A 16,309-nucleotide genomic window follows, 5' to 3' on the forward strand; every position below is an offset into this window, starting at 1 on the left:
AGACCTCAAATGAGGGCCGAATCATGAAGCTCCTGCATCTTAAGGGTCGGCCTGATAGTTCAGCGGACTAAAGCGCCTGCTTAGGCAGAGCAGGCGCAGGGGCCGGGGTTCAATCCCGGTGTGCGGGTGCCAGCCCCGACCCTGGGGCACAATGAGATGGTGATTGAGACTGGGCGTGGTGGCGCGCACCTGTAATCCCAGCGCTTGGGAGGCTGAAAACGGAAGAGTCACTGCGAGTCTGATCTATGTAGTGAGATCCTGTAGACCCTATGGACCCTGTCTTAAACACGGGAGAAAAAAAAAGAAAAGAAGTCCCTATGTCTGAGACAACTTCTAGAGAGCCCGGTTCTCCCAAGTCACATGCCTAGCCACTCGGCCAGGTTTGCCTTCAAGCCAAAGGTCAGAATTCAAAGACCCCCCCACCTCCCCCGGGGCCACCTGGCCCAAGATCTCAAATCAGTCGCAGCTGGGAAGCTCAGATAAGTGGATTGGAATGGAGGGGCAGGAAGTCACCAGGGGTCGGGCGTGGTGGCGCACGCCTGTTATCCTAGCACTCTGGGAGGCTTAGAGAGGAGGGTTTCAATTTCCAGCCCAGCCAGGGCAATTTAGTAATTTAGACGCTGTCTCAAATTTTTAAAAAGGGGGCTGGGGGACCTGGAGATGTAGCTAAAAACCCTAGTTTCAAGCTCCAGTACAAAAATTTAAAAAGTGGGGTGACCGATATGCTCACAGCCAGGGTGAGCGCCCAGGTTCCGCAGTATTGACCCAGCGGGCGGGAGGGCGGGGCCTGGGCGTCGTGGTCACGCCCCCGCTGCCACTCCCGCGCTGGGCGTGCGATTGCCGGGCGCCTGGCTGGAGGCCGCCGGGTCTGCTGAGCTGCGGGGTCGCTAGCGGTCTGCGCCCAGCACGCGACTCCCCACCCACGCCCCCAGTTCTCGGTGGGCGGAAGAGCGCTTCCCCGGGTTTGGCTCCTGCCGACCGGCTGCTCAGGCTGCGCCCCCCCGTCAGCCTCACTTTTTCCACCCACGGAGTAATAAGGGACGACGGCAGGCGATTTGCGGATATACCTGGGGCTGCGAGGTCTGGGCCAGTCCCCACAGTCCCCAAACCCCAAGGCGAGGGCGGGACCTCGGGTCTGCGACCCGCCCCCCTGGGTCCCGCCCCTGGGTCCCCGTGGGGCCGCGTCCGCCAGGCCCCGCCCCCCGCCCACGAGGAAGTAGCTGCGGCTCTGCTCCCGGCTCAGAGCCGGGTCGGCGCGTCGACTGCCCAGAGTCCGCTGCCGGGTTGCCCTGAGGTGAGGGGACCGGGCGACTGTGGTGCCGCCTCACGTCGAGAGGGGAGGGAAAGAGGGGACTAGGAGCCGCCTACAGGTGCGGGAGGCGCGGGGACCCGGGGGGGGGTCGTTGCACCGGGAATGGGGTGCCCGAGGTGCGGGACCGAGCGGGGACACTTGGGCTCCCCATGCCCTCGGGTGGGCCTGGCGCGCGCCCGCCGTCTTTCCTGCTGCTGCCGCCCAGCTTTGCTTCGCGCCCTTACCGCCCCGTTATTTGGGGCGCCGGGCCCCACGTCTGGCCACTTCCCCTGGCTCCGCAGCCTTCCGGGTTGCCGCCGCTGCTGGGAAATGAGCTGGCGCCCCCGGCGCGCCCCACCCCGGCCGCCTCCCCTCCCCCCGACCGCCTCCAGCCCGCGCCTGGGTCGGGGTCCCAGGGCTCGGTGCGGGGCGGAGGGCGCTTGAGCGGATCGCGGCGACCCCTCCCTTCCCAGGGCGCAAGGGGCGAGCCCTGCAGGCCGGCCGGGCGGACAGGTCGGGCTGGCCCCGCGGGTGGGAGCAGGAATCGGTAGCCTAGAGCAGCCAACCTGGAGTCAGGCCCGGGCTCGACGGCATAGCTGAGAGGGCCAGATTCTTCCTTCCATGGCTGATGACCCTGGCGGGCTACCAGTATATGGACCTCAATGTTCCTCATCTGAAAAATGGGAACCTTTCAAATTGAGAGGTTTACATGTGACTGTGCCTTTGAAACCCTTGGCAGTGTGCCCGATACATCAATGTGCGCTATTGTTAAATTGTAAAGCCTGCTGCTTTCATCAAAACACCTGTTAAGCTGAGCTGGGGTCTCGGGCCCCAGTCAGAAATACCCAAATCTCAAGATGCAATGGAGATGCTGTGGGACTTTTGTCTGAACCTCAATTTCCTAAGGTGCAAGAAAATGAAGAAAAGAAAAAAAAAAAAAATCCCAGTCTTGCTTTTGGGGTAAAAGAATGTGTTGTGAAACTTCTGATAAATACTGTGTAGTCCTAGATTGATGCCAGAGAAATCAATTTTGTTTGTTTTTAAAACTATGTCTGGGGGCCGGGGAGATGGCTCAAGGCCTGAGTTCAATCCCCGGTTGTGCCAAAAACAAACAAACCCAAAACAAAACAACAACTACGTCTGTGTACATCACCCATTTTGATCTTTTCTAAAACAGCTGTTAAATAGCATCCTAACATGCGTTTAGTTTATTGCAGCGCTGGCAACAGAACCCAGGGCTTGCCATGAGCTAGGCAAGAGTGAGCTATACTTCTTACCCCCTATGTATTAATAGCACAATCTACTCTAAAATGGCGGGCTTTTTAGTACCAAAACGGACCAGCCAAGGTTGTGGACAGTTAAGTTTGCATTAATGTTACTGTTGTTCGTTCTTACACAGTTACTGAAAGTTATACTAAACAAAAACCCAACCACTTAGTAAAAATGAGAACTTTTCCACAGCCCTGCCAGCACTGAGTTTTCTGTGTTTTAGGATTTTGTTTTGTTTTATTTTAACTTGTGCTTTCTGGTGTTCAGTGATTGTTTAAATCTGTATAATTTTTTACTTTGGCCTTGTTTGTAAATTTTCAAGTGCAGATTCAGAAAGTGCTTTGGGATAGCAAGAGCTGCTTAGACTGCTGGGGCTCCTGCCCACAACAGGAAGTTGAGTAACTGCTTAGCACCCGTGAAAATGGGCTGCTGGCAGTTCCCGGAGCGCCGGAGTTGGGCGGGGACTTCCTGGACAGCCGAGGTCCTTGCTCCAGGCACCTCCTCCGGCTGGCGTTAGCCTCGCATCCAGCCAAACCTCTGGATTCCGGAAAACTGAGTAAAACCGAGCAAGAAAAGACCTACCGCCTGCACCCCATCTGGCCGCAGCCGTTCTGGAGAACGATGGAGGGAGGAGGCGTGGCTGAGGGTCCCCAGCCTATAGGGAGGGAGCCAGGATTTAAACCCAGCGCTGTAAGGATTGGGAAGCAGAGGGCCCAGACCCAGGAGGCTCCCCAGAGCTGGGCAGCCTGAGGCTTTGGGGAGTGGCCGGAGGGGGTGGACTCTGGCTCCCCTAGCACCCTCCTGATGAGAGGTTTGCAGCCTTCTCTGACCATTGGCTGGGGGGGGGGTGAGCAGATACCCCCCTTTCCAGTGTGTGTGAGATACTAGGAATTGCAACAGAGTTCTGCATCCATGCCCAGCCCTTCTTTGAGGCAGGCTCTTGCCAAGTGTCATCATACCTACTTCAAAACAGTTATGTATTTATTTTGGGGTTTTTGAAACAAGGTCTCACTGTGTAGTTCAGGCTGGCCCGGGTCCTGCTTCCGCAGCCTCCCAAGTGCTGGGCTTACAGGCCTGGTGTCTGTATTTATTGATGGTACTGGGGGTTGGATCTGGGGCTCCTGCTTGCTAGGTGAGCACCCAGCAAGGCCATTCCCAGAGCAGCCTCCTACTGCTTCTTCCTCAGTCATCAGAGGCTTGGTTTCTGGGACCAGGTTAACAAGGGGCGGGGCTGGGGCAGGGCCGCAGCTCAAAGGTAGAGTTCTTGTCTAGCACACGTGAGTCTTGGGGTTGATCCCCAGTCCTGTAAAATAAACAAGCCAGCCTTGTTCTCCAGGAGGACAATGGGGCCTGATGTCAGCAATGGGCGGAACAGTCATCCCAGCTACCTTCCCCCACCCCGGAAGTGTGGGCTTTTTGCAACAGGGTGGTTGGTGGGCAGCAAGTGACAGAAGCTCACCACCCCACCTAGTTTGGTGGTTGGAGGTTTTCTTGAGAATGACTAAGTCAGAGTTCTGTAGGCAGAGCGTGTGATGTGAAGGGTGCTTCCTGGGCCTGACCACCAATCTTGCTTCCTCCTTTAGGAGAGGATGGGGTGAGGGAGTCATTGCTGGGTCAGCTGCTTTACAGAAGTTACCAAGAGGGAGCTGGGTGAAGTGGTGCGCCCCTGTAATCCCAGCACCCCTAGGGACTGTACTCAGGGGCAGGGCAGCTGCTCTCTGCGAGACATACTGGCACTCGCCATGGAGAGTGTCGTGGGTTGGTGTTGTCAAGCGGGGTTCTGCTCCCTAATCTAGGATCCCAAGTCTAAGTTCAGCGTCCACTGAAGTCCCCGGGCTGCTTCATTCAGGTGCCTGAGGAAAGGGAGGGGGAGATGAGGACTCTGACCTTAGCCCTGGCCAGCCTGCCTGGTGACCAGGCCTTCAGGCTACAATTACCAATGGGGCCACAGTTACCAGTCTGGTGGCCTCCTAGCTCCCCCTCCCCCAACTTCAGTGGGGGCAGGATGGTGTAGGCTGGGGCCAGGAGTGCCCTGGGAAATCCCCATCAGGCTTGCCTAGGTGCTTCCAGGCCTTCCTCTGCACAGAAGCCTTAGAAGGAAAGAAGCAGGGGAGGAAGCCTTGTGTGTGTGTGTGTGTGTCCGTGTCCGTGTCCGTGTGTCGTGTGTGCGTGTCTGTCTACGCATGTGTGCATACTGCAGAGTATGCTCTGTGTACGTGTGTTCTCACCCATCCTGTGGTAGTAAGGATTGAACCCAGGGCCTTTGCTCTATGTCCCTAGTCCTCAGCCTTTATTACTTACTTTGAGATGGGCTAAGTTGCTGCAGCTGGGCTGACCTTGCAGTCCTCCTGCCTCAGCCTTCCAGAGTGCTGGGATTACAAGAGTGTGCACTGCACCTGGCTGCCTTTCTCAGCATATGTTGACAGAGGACCTCGGTGAGGCCCCGCGCTAAGCAGATCATGCCCTGTGTCCTTGCGTCCAGGTGTTCCCGGTGCTGCCGGGACTCTTCCCAGGAGCCCTGCTGCCCATGAGAGCACCTGGCTGAGCAGGTGGACAGGCCCGGCAGGCCCACCAGGCAGTGTGTTTGTTGGTTCCGAGGTGCCACCGATCCCACACTGGGCTGGCCAGGGAAGCCAACCCTTAGATGGATGAACCGAGGGCCAGGAAGATAGCTCAGCGGCATAAGCACCTACCTGGCAAGTGTCCCGAGTTTGATCCCTGGTACAAAAAAACAGATGGATGAACTGAGGCTTGGTGCCATCGTGCCCTCATGAGCCCCGCCCTGCCACATGCCGGCTCTGGGCACCCTCCGCATCTCTGGGGGAGGCAAGATTCCTATTTCCATTCTGCACAAGTCATGAAAATCAGGGTTCAGGTCATTTCTGCCGGGCAGCACCTCAGACCTCTGACTCTGGGACTCAGTCATGGAGGTAGGTCTTTCAGAATAGGCTCCTTGTGGTCAGACAGGGCAGGAGTGGGCACCGGGCAGCACACAGAACAGCTCGTGGGTGTGAAAACTTGGGCAGGACAGGCCTCAAGGATCCCTGAATGGGGGAAACACCACATACCAAGGCTCGGAGGCCTGTGGGCCCCACAGCAGCTGAGGGCGACACCGTGGAGACGCTGCCTGGGGAAACTCCAGGGTGGGCCATCACTGCCTGCCTGCGATCTCTGAAGGGCACCAGGGACTGGGAAAAGCTGGCAGGAGCCAGGCCACTGCTGTGCCAGGGTTGTGTCCCGGTGGCCGCGTTGTGAGCACTGCTTTTGAGGGCTGCAGTAGCTCTCAGCTGCCTTTCATTTCTGTGGCCGCAGTGAGGATAGTCTATCTCTGAATTGGCTGCTGGGTGCTGATGGTTTATTTCATCTTCCTTCATTCTATGGGGGAAGGGAAGTTCACCCCCCAGGAAACTGAGGCACAGGTGACGAGTGATGGGCATGTTGAGTCAGGGTTCCAGCACACCCTACTTCTGTTAGCATATCCCACCACCCCTGCTACATCCCACCCTTTGTCCCCTGAAGGACATAGGTCGTCCTGTGACCCCAGCTGTCTTAGGAGGAGGGAAACTGAGGTCCTTGGAGGGGAAGCGAACCACCAGGCCAGCCAGGAGCCAAGAGGTGTTCTGTTATCCTCTCCTTAAATTGCTGTCCCTGTGAAATGGGGACCCTTGCTGGGGATCCTCCAGAGCTGGGGCAGCACTCACCCAGAGCCTCTGCCCTCCCTGCACAGGAGCCGGACAGCCATGGCCTATCACAGCTTCCTGGTGGAGCCCATCAGCTGCCATGCCTGGAACAAGGACCGCACGCGTGAGTATCTGCACACGGTGGTGCCAGGGGAAGGATACAGGGCAGCCAGGTGGAAAGGCAGGCGCTGGCCAGGCCTGCTGTGGGTGCTGCCACAGGTGGCAGGGTGGGGTGGGCAGTATAGCCTGGGCTCCTGGGGGAGGGCAGGGGAGGAAAGGAACCTGCAGTGGTGGGAGATGCCTGAGCTGTGAGGAGGGGACGGTGTAAGAAATGTAGTTGGGTGTGGTGCCACAGACCTGTAATTCCAGCGCTCTAAGAAGCTGAGGCAGAATCACCCAGCCTGGGCAATTTAGTATCCTAGCAAACCCTGTCACAAAATAAAATAGAAAGGCTATGACTATAGCTCAGGGTGAAGGTCCTGGGTTCAGTCCCCACTACAGCAAAACAAGAACGAAGAGGAAGAGGAGGAAAGCAAGGGAAGTGCTGATGTTTACACACCCAGAGGAGCTAGACTTGGGGACAGAGTAGTTGCTGGGCAGCTGGGGCAATAGGACAGTGAGGTCCCTGGGGTCAAGCAACTTGTGCAGGGGATCTGGGGGCATGCAGATAGGGCACTCAGGGTTCACCCCCAGCAGAGGCTGAGGGGCTCGTGGGGGCCCATCTGAGGAGAACCGGGTTCCTAAAGGGTGAGACACTGCCCAGGTGACCCTGAAGCACATTCCTGGTGGAGCGTGGCTGGAAGGGTACTGGGCTCCCAATGTCCCCCCTTCCTCCTCTGCTCCCTCCCATCTGCCCTGCAGAGATCGCCATCTGCCCCAACAACCACGAGGTGCACATCTACGAGAAGAGTGGAGCCAAGTGGACCAAGGTGCATGAGCTTAAGGAGCACAATGGGCAGGTGACAGGTGGGTCACACTGGCTGGGATCACCTTCCTGAAAGGAGGCAGGAGTTCCTGCAAGGCCACTGAGACTTCCCCCACTCCCTGTACTAGGATAGTTTGGGTTTCAAGGAATTCAAATTGGTTTAGGCTCTACATAAAGAGATTATGTTGGCAGGTATCAGTGAAAAACTCCAAAGAATTGTGGCCTTCAGGAGTGGCTTGATCCAGCAGCTCAGCATTACCAACACTATTCTTTTCTACCTCTTGGCTTCGGAGAGCAGTTGTGCTCCCTAACAAGCTCTAGTGGCAACCCCTAGAGTCATTCCAAGTAATAGTGGATTTTAGGGGGCAACTGCACTTGCTAGGCAGAGGTGGTGTCCTTCCTGACTGTGGCTTTGAAGCCTCTCCTACATGACCACTTGGCTGCAGTGACTCTAGCCTTCTGTGTCCTCTGCACCTCCCCCCAGGCATTGACTGGGCACCTGAGAGTAACCGCATTGTGACCTGCGGCACAGACCGCAATGCCTACGTTTGGACGCTCAAGGGCAGCACGTGGAAGCCTACGCTTGTCATCCTGCGGATCAACCGTGCAGCCCGCTGCGTGCGCTGGGCTCCCAACGAGAACAAGTTCGCTGTGGGCAGCGGCTCCCGCGTCATCTCCATCTGCTATTTTGAGCAGGAGAATGACTGGTAGGTTCCGGGGCTGGGCCAGAGTGGGCAGGGGGTACCTGGGAGTGCAGGCCCCAGTGGAAAGCATGAGGGGTCCCCAGGAAGCACCAGAAGAAATGGTGGGGCCCCGCTTCAGTGACCTCAGGGGAAGGCTGACCTGTCTGGGGCTCTGAAGTCCCTGCACGGCCCCACAACGCCCACTTCAGGCCTCACTGCCAGTGTCCCTGACTTCGTTGCAGCGGCGAGGTGACCTGCCTGTCAGCCTGCAGTGCACTGCTCTGAGTTCCTTGTCCCACTGGGCAGGGACACAGCTTGAATCTGGGAGACACAAGTTCAAATCCTGACATGGCCGGTTAGCAACTGTGTGGGGTCGTGAGAGGCTGGGAGGAGACAGAATATGATGTTTGTGCCCTGAGGACCCGTGCACCGTGGGCTGCCTGCAGCAGGCAGGCCCAGGGCCCTCGCTCCGGGCCCCTTGGGTCCCCCCAGCTGCTTACCTGTCTGGCTCTGTCCAGGTGGGTGTGTAAGCACATCAAGAAGCCCATCCGCTCCACCGTGCTCAGCCTGGACTGGCACCCTAACAACGTGCTCCTGGCTGCCGGCTCGTGTGACTTCAAGTGCAGGTGAGTTGTGGGTGCCCTGGGAGGGATCCCTCACCATTCCCAGGCACTCACCAGCACAGGGTGTCCCTTGCCACTGCTGAATGTCAGCAAAGTCCTTCCAAGCCCTCCTTTTCTGCCTCCTAGAGCCATCCGTCCCTCCCATTTGTTTCCCTCTGAGGGAGAATGAGTAGGTGTACTTATTCATACTGAGGTGTGAATGTCTGGTAAGCTGGAACAAACCCTGGTTCATTTTCTTAAGATCTGGAACATAGAAAATCTCGTTTTACATTTTGGGCCCAGCCTTTGGGTATCACTTAGTCACCCAACTGCAGTTCCTCCTAGCTCTGGCAGACAGGCAGGCCCCTGCCCTATGTCTGAATCCCTACTTGCAAGGAACCAGAGGCCCTGTGTGCAGAGAGGATGATGTTCTGTGGGCTTTGTTGGTAGGGGGAACTGGTGGGTGGGCCCCTCCCTGCTGTTAGGTGTGTATCGAGATCAGTATCAGCCAGGCATGGTGATAGGCACCTGTAATCCCAGCACTTTGGGAGGCTGAGGCAGGAAGATGCAACTTTGAGCCTCGCCTGGGTAAACTAGTGACTTAGCAATACACTCAAAAGAACAAGCTGTGCGTGGTGGCACGTGCCTGTAATCCCGATTCCGCACTTGGGAGACTGAGACAGGAGTATCACTGTGAGTTCAAGGCCAGTGTGGGCTACAACATAATAAGTTCAAGACCAGCCTAAACTGCAGAGAGACTTTATCTCAAAAAACCTCAAAGTAATGAAACAAAAATCAGCCAGATGTGCTACAGCCGAACTACATTGTGAGGCCCTGTCTCAAAAACTCTAAAGTGGGCTGGAGAAATAGCTCAGTAGAATAAGCACCTGCCTGGCAAGCACAGTGCCCTGAGTTCAATCCCCAGTTCCACAAAAAAAAAAAAAAGTTATCTTTGGGTTGAAGAGATAGCTCAGTGGAATAAGTGCTTGCCTGGCAAGTGCAAGGTCCTGAGTTCGATCCCTGGTACCACCAGAAAAAAACCCTCAAAAGTAAGTAAATAGAAAATAAGGCATGTTGGTGTCACACATCTCTAATCCTACCATTCTGGGAGGTTGAGGCAAGAACATGTTTCAGCTGTTTGGCCATTTAGTGAGACCAAGTCCCAAAACGAAAACTAAAAAAGGGCATGGATGGAGGTGGGTGCAGAGGGCCTCAGTTCAGGAATGGGCGGCAGCAGGCTGCCAGAGGACAGGCTGTTATGGGGCCAGCCTGATAGGGACCGGGCTGTGACTGTGGCTTGCACCGACTATAGCCAATTCTTGGGCCCCTGGAGTTTCCAGAGCTCATAGGACACTGCGGTGGGAGACCCCTTGGCTCTGTCATGTTGCACAAAGGGGAAGCTGAGGCCTAGATCTTTCCAGCATGAAGATACAGGTCATGCAGAACTGGGCCCAGAGCCCGAGCTCAGTATGCTGTCCACAGGCGCAGCCTGGTCCCTGTCATGCTGGCTGGCCCTCGCTGGCTGCCTCACCAGCCAGTCTAGGAGCCGAGCCCTTCCCAGCCCCTCCCAAAGCCTGTGGCTGTCCTTCTGCCTTCTGGCAGGATCTTCTCAGCCTACATCAAGGAGGTGGAGGAGCGGCCAGCCCCCACCCCGTGGGGCTCCAAGATGCCCTTTGGAGAGCTGATGTTCGAGTCCAGCAGCAGCTGCGGCTGGGTGCATGGCGTCTGTTTCTCGGCCAGTGGCAGCCGCGTCGCCTGGGTCAGCCACGACAGCACTGTGTGTCTTGCCGATGCTGACAAGAAGATGGCGTGAGTGCGGGGGTTGAAGGCGGGGAGGTGGAGGGACAGAACAGAGTTGGCAGTGGTGCTGTGTGGCTGACCTTGCCCTTCTCCTAGTGTGGCGACCCTGGCCTCTGAAACTCTGCCGCTGCTGGCCCTCACCTTCATCACTGAGAACAGCCTGGTGGCAGCGGTAAGCAAGCTGTGGGCAGAAAGAGCCGGTCTCCCTATGTATGAGCACAGCTCTCACCATCTCTGTTCCACTGTCTCCTGCCTTCCTCTCTCCCCACTTCCTTTTTTCCATTCGTTTGTATTGAACAGAATACTAAGCAGAATCAAATAATTTATTAGGCTGGGCATGGTGGCACGTACCTGTAGCCTCAACACTCAAGAGCCTGAGACAGGAGGAGAGCTGCAAGTTGGAGGCCAGCCTGGGCTATAGAGTGAGTTCAAGGGCAGCCTGCACTGCAGAGTGAAACCATGCCTCCAAAAGGCAAAAAAAGATCCAACATATATTGTCTTTAATTTTTGATTTATTACAGTAAAGACATTGCCATTAATTCCTTTCAAAACTGTCTCCCTCGCCTTAGCTGTGACTTATCCCGTAGTTCTTACTACTTCCTGGAGCAGCTCTGCAAGTCCTCTTTCATGTTTTAGGAGTGCTGTTGTGGCTCCTCCGTGTATTGAATTGGTTCCAAACATTTTTTTTCCATGGTCATTTTGGCTCGGGGAAGAGCCAGAGGTCACTGCCAGATCTGAGAAATAAGAAGGATGGGGACACACTGTCACCGCCATGAATATAAACTTTCCAGAAAACAGGAGTGATGAGATAACATGAACCAGCTCCCCACAAGGAACATCATCATGATGTGCTGGGGGCATAAAGCAGTAAAGCTTTAGTATAAATGATGGGATAAGTAAAGTGAAGGGAGTATTTTTTTTTTTTTTTTTTTTTTTTTTTTGGTGGAACCAGGGATTGAACTCAGGTGCTTGCTTATTTTACTGAGCCATCTCCCCAGCCCTGAGGGGAGTATTTTGAAGGGAACTAATGGCAATACATATTTAATAAAATTTTTAAGCATTTACTGTATCTTTGGATCACATCTCCTCGCTTGGGTTATGCTACAGCAATAATTCCCAGCTGCAGTGGCGTAGCGGGCGTCGAGAGGGCTGGCGGAGACCACGTGCAACACGCTGCCCTGGAGGGACAGGAGGGAAGTGTAGAATCAGCCGTCGTAGCCTGGGTCCCGACACCTCGGCTTACTCTTTACTGACCGTTGTAAATGACATGACCACACCTAACTTGAGGGCAGGTTTGGGGTGTGCTGGTCCACCATGTATCAGGAAAGGTACTACTCAGAGGCATGTGGTAGCCTGCCCTGGGAATCCCAGCAGTCTAGAACGCTGATGCAGAATTGCAAGTCTGAGCCCAGCCTATTAAAAAAAAAAAAAAAAAAAATTAAAAGGTCTGGGGATGTAGCTCAGTGTAAACGCCTTGGGTTCAACCCTCAGTGCCACCAAAAAAAAAAGGAGGTGGGGGATGTTACTCTTCCTTTCTTCTGAACACTTGCTTATCTACCCGTGGATTCCTTTTCCTTGCCTCTGCGCATGTGGGCATGCCTGAGAAGGGTGAAACTGGCTTTCTACCTAGAGGAGCCAGCCACTAGGAGTCCCCCTGGCCTGGGTGGGAGTCCTAGACAAGTCTCACCTACATGCTACCTCTGCACATCTGTCCCCAGTGATGTCCCTGGGCTGGGCGCTGGGCCCCTAGTAGCAGTGGCCCCATCAAAGCCCCACCTGAGCCTCCAGGATTCCCCCAGGTAGAGAAGGGGGTGCAGCGCCTGGCTAGGCCAGTGCTCAGTGGTACCCCTGCCTGGCTGCAGGGCCATGACTGCTTCCCTGTGCTGTTCACCTACGACGGTGCTGCTGGGAAGCTCAGCTTCAGCGCGCGCCTGGACGTGCCCAAGCAGAGCTCTCAGCGCGGCCTCACAGCCCGGGAGCGCTTCCAGAACCTCGACAAGAAGGCGAGCTCGGAGGGTGGCAGCGCAGCAGGTGCCGGGCTGGACTCGCTGCACAAGAACAGTGTCAGGTGAGGAACGCAGTCCTGGGGAGGAGGTTGGCCTCTAGGTCATACCAAGAAAAGCATCAGAGCTGGCCATGGTGCACTGACCTGTATTCCTGCCCTCTACGAGGTTGGGACAGGATTAGCAATTTAGGAAGACCCGATGGATGGATGGATGGATGGATGGATGGATGGATGGATGGATGGATGGATGGGGGGTGGGATGGACTGATGGGACGGATTGGATGGACGGACGGATGGATGGACGGACCAGAAGGTAGCTGTGTAAAGCCCTTGAGCTTGATCCCTATTATCAAGTAAAAGTGAAGGAAAAAGCCCCAGCATGAGTTAACAGCCCTACTCCGCAGTTGTAGATTACTGGGTGAGACCTCAGGTCTCTGGTATAGCGAGGCCGTAACCAGCAGTTTCACGAGGGCAGGTGTGGCATGTGGCCAGCACCCACTAAGGTATGGCTGGAGCTTAGGGGCCTACTGCAGCCTTCTGAGGACCAGAGTTGGAGAAGACACACCCTCAGATTAACCCCCAAAGCTGCCAGCCATAAAGGTTCCCCCATAGAGAATCAGAGGAAGACTTCCTGAGTTCCTTACACCTGGTGTGGGCTGAACACTTTTGGCAGACTAAAGACCTCTGTTCTGTCCAAGCCCTTTAGGCCCACCCCCATGTCCTCTGAGCCCCATTTCTTGCTGCTTTCTCCTGGCCCCAACACATGGCACAGGCCCTGTCTATCCTCCCTATCCAACACTTGAAAGTCCTGAGTCTTAGGCACATCTGCCTCCTCTGCACCCCAAGCCACCACTGGTCCCCAGAGCTCCCTCCCAGGCAGTCCCTGCTTGCATACACCCCAATTCTGGCATGTGCAGGCCATGGTTGTTTCCATGGAGTGCTGAAGCTTCTGGCCATGGCTGGGCTCCCTGAACCTTTCATCACCTTTGCAGTCAGATCTCAGTGCTCAGTGGGGGCAAGGCCAAGTGCTCACAGTTCTGCACCACGGGCATGGATGGTGGCATGAGCATCTGGGACGTGAAGGTAAGGCCTGCTGCACCCTTGGCCTTCTTGGCTGCACCCTTTTCTGTCCTCCCTGGCACCTACCCTGGGTTGCCCTGTCCTTCAGTGCCACAAGAGTGGCAGTAGCCCCTCTCCCATGTCCTGGCCTGCTCCAAACCCTTGTCTGCCAGCCTCCAAAGGCCAAGTTCTGTCCTCTGCTGTTCTGTGTCCCTGGACCTCGGGTGTCTGCAGGATAGCTGAGAACCAGCCTGTTCTTCTTGCAGAGCCTGGAGTCAGCCTTGAAGGACCTCAAGATAAAATGACCTGTGAGGCACACTGCCCTCATCCCGGCTGCTGGGGGAGAAAGGCAATGAGGGGCTGCTTTGCTCGATGCTTCTAGGGTATAGCAGGGGTCCCCATAGGGCTGCTCCCTCAGAAGGGGAGGGGTTAGTGGGAGCTTTGCATGCCTGTTCAGGGAACATGTGCCTTTTTCTTAAATGCTTACATTTACTGTTAAAAAAAAAAAGAAATGCCCAAAAGCACAATGCTGGTCATGAACTCCTTCAGATGTGGAGGTAATAAAAATGCAATTTTGGACATGCTTACCTACGTTTGGAAGAAGTTGGCTTTTGTGTGAGCACAGACTGCTTGCCAGTGAGACGGATCCTTAAGCCCAAGGACCTTCTCTGCAGTCTGGCTGTACGCTGTCACTCAGAGCTGCCAGAACCCGCGACAGTATCTTTCCTGTCACTTGTTCAGTTTGATCTTCGACAAAGGGGTTGCACATACCAGGCTGATTCTGAACGTTAATGCAGATTCCTTATTTCTCCATTATGTTTTAAGTAGTTCATATTGATAAATACTTCAATTTCTTTTTTTCCTATTTCTGTTCTACTCAGAGGTGTTCTTGTTTGATCACATGCTTCTTGGAAGCTCTGTGCCTGAGCTTCACACCTGCCCTACGTAAGCATCGCCCTCTGTGCTGGTACCTGTCCGCCCGCATGGCCATTTTTTTGTAGTCACAGCAACAGAAGTTGTTAGGCACTATAAGATGGTATGAGGCTACACACCTCACCTGTTCAGCCCACTAGAAAGTGAGGTCACCAGGCCCTGCACCAGAGTGTAAGGAGGCCTTGCATTCCTGTGGCCTCCTTCAGGTATGGGTCCTAGTGGGTACCAAATCAGCATTTCTTGCAAACATGTTGCTCTTTGGCCCCAAAGGTGTTTTGCATAAATCCTACTAGCCTTTCTCATAAGACACATACCCAATTGCTGGCTTAAAAGGGCTTGGGGACATAGCTCAGTGAGAAAAGTTCTGGGTTCAATCTCCAGTGCTGCCAAAACACAAAAGCAAGGTTCAGAGCCAGGGACAGTAGCACAAGCCTGTAAGGTACTTGGGAGGCTGAGACAGGAGTCCTGGGTGGTGGAGACCAGCCTGGGCCACCTGGTGAGGCACCATCTTAAAAATAAAAGCACACGGGGCCAGGGGCATAGTGCAGGGATAGGATGCTGACCTAGTGTCAGGCCTTAGCTTCAAGCCTGGCCACAGTGTGTGTAGAGGGGAAAGAGGCCATACAGGCTGTCCTGAACCTCCCATCAGTAGGAAAAGGCCTCTCTCCACAGTGGTTGGGAAGCTGGGCTGCAAGAGGGGGCCCTGGACCCCACCCTGTGCTGCCCCAGCAGTGGCCTCCAGGAGGCTAGCTGGACTGATGGGTCCATGAGTCAGGTCCTGCTGCGTATTGAGAGGACACTGAGAGGTAGAGATTACTGTTGAGCTCAGTCTGGAGGGTGAGGCCAGGGAAAGGAGAGGTGCTGAGGGCAGATCCTAGGCAAGGAACTGGACAGAGTGGCGAGCAACACCAAACCGCACACAGGGAGGTAAAGGCTGGGAGTAGGGGGGCTGGCTGGGGAGGACCACCAGCGAGTCACACCAGAGTGGGAAATGCACCAGCTTTCATTCTAGACCATACAGCAAAGGTTCTGAGTTGCTATAGGGCACCGAGGTGGCAACTGGGTGACTTGGCAGAGGCTAGTTGGAGGAATCTAAGAGATTTAAGGTACCACCTTGGGAAGGCGCCCTTGCTACATCCACTTTACAGAGGGAAGCAGCCAGGGTAGCTCAGTGGCACAACACCTGAATTCAATTCCCAGTACAAAAAAGAAGCCACCACCATGCATGGTGCCATGAGGCTGAACCCAGCACTTGGGAGGCTGGGACAGGGAGGATCACTGAGTCTTAGGACAGCCTGGGCTACAAAGTGAGACCCTGTGTCAAAAAAAAACAGGGAAAAGAAAGGAGAGCAAAGTCCCATAGGCCTTCAAGCTTGGCATTAACTTCTGAGAGGAGCCCCACTATAGGGACATGTGCTGTGCGGGAAACTTCCAGCCTACGGGAACGCTTGTCTACATAATCACTTACTATAGGCATGACCTGCAGAAGCGTATTCCTAGGCCCAGGGACACCACTGAAAGGCTTATGCACGAGGCATGGCCCCTGCACACCAGCCATTCAGACCTCCGGCGTCACTGCACCTTGAAGGACACCTGCCTCATTACTATCCTCTCAGTGGCGAACCTCACCTAACTGGAGAACCTTTTATAGATACAGCCCTGAACCTAGGCAGCAGCTGCATGATCACCAGGGGAAGAGGAATGCTGCATCACAGTAGAAACTTAATTCCTGCTGCTCTCAGCCACAGCTTCTGGGGCGTAGGAGGCTGCAGGTGCCAACAGCTGTGGCATCCTTCCTGGGGCATGCAGTGTGGAGTCAGGCCACTAAATAATTTTGTTCTGACCTCTAGCAGAGCACACCTCCCCACTTAGCATCCAGTCACACCCCCCAACCCGAGAACCCACTGACCTTCTACACACAAAGGATACTATTCACAACTACAAGCGCCCCTCTCCTGGGTAGAGGCAGGATCTGAATCCACAGGCAGCTCACTGGCTGGCAGTCAGCCTACTTCCCCACTGCCCACCTTGCCACCCTGTGTAAGGGTACAGAGGCAAGAGT

General features: G+C 55.2%; 1 protein-coding gene across 2 annotated transcripts; it reads left to right on the forward strand.

Moving 5' to 3' along the window:
• The first annotated feature begins 1,200 nt into the window (after positions 1 to 1,200).
• Arpc1b (actin related protein 2/3 complex subunit 1B) lies at positions 1,201 to 13,901 on the forward strand. 2 transcript variants are annotated; one of them, XM_023713457.1, is made up of 10 exons: positions 1,201 to 1,294; positions 6,288 to 6,364; positions 7,102 to 7,206; positions 7,650 to 7,872; positions 8,367 to 8,474; positions 10,053 to 10,259; positions 10,347 to 10,422; positions 12,113 to 12,318; positions 13,248 to 13,338; positions 13,581 to 13,901. In XM_023713457.1, exons 2-10 carry the CDS (start codon positions 6,301 to 6,303, stop codon positions 13,617 to 13,619), a joined length of 1,119 nt encoding a protein of 372 aa, XP_023569225.1. In that variant the 5' UTR covers positions 1,201 to 1,294; positions 6,288 to 6,300; the 3' UTR covers positions 13,620 to 13,901. The 2 variants fall into 2 exon arrangements, with proteins under 2 accessions (XP_023569225.1, XP_023569226.1); XM_023713458.1 differs by lacking the exon at positions 1,201 to 1,294 and adding an exon at positions 3,101 to 3,250.
• The last annotated feature ends 2,408 nt before the right edge of the window (positions 13,902 to 16,309 follow it).

The sequence above is a fragment of the Octodon degus genome, unplaced genomic scaffold (genome assembly GCF_000260255.1).
Source record: "Octodon degus isolate 3935 unplaced genomic scaffold, OctDeg1.0 scaffold00031, whole genome shotgun sequence".
NCBI lineage: Eukaryota > Metazoa > Chordata > Mammalia > Rodentia > Octodontidae > Octodon > Octodon degus.

Bases quoted from the DNA above. Each gene is read 5' to 3' on its own strand.
- Arpc1b (XM_023713457.1), top strand. From the start codon at position 6,301: ATGGCCTATCACAGCTTCCTGGTGGAGCCCATCAGCTGCCATGCCTGG. The intron at 6,365-7,101 runs GTGAGTATCTGC...TCTGCCCTGCAG, and splicing joins CTGGAACAAGGACCGCACGC to AGATCGCCATCTGCCCCAAC. The intron at 10,260-10,346 runs GTGAGTGCGGGG...CCCTTCTCCTAG, and splicing joins GATGCTGACAAGAAGATGGC to TGTGGCGACCCTGGCCTCTG.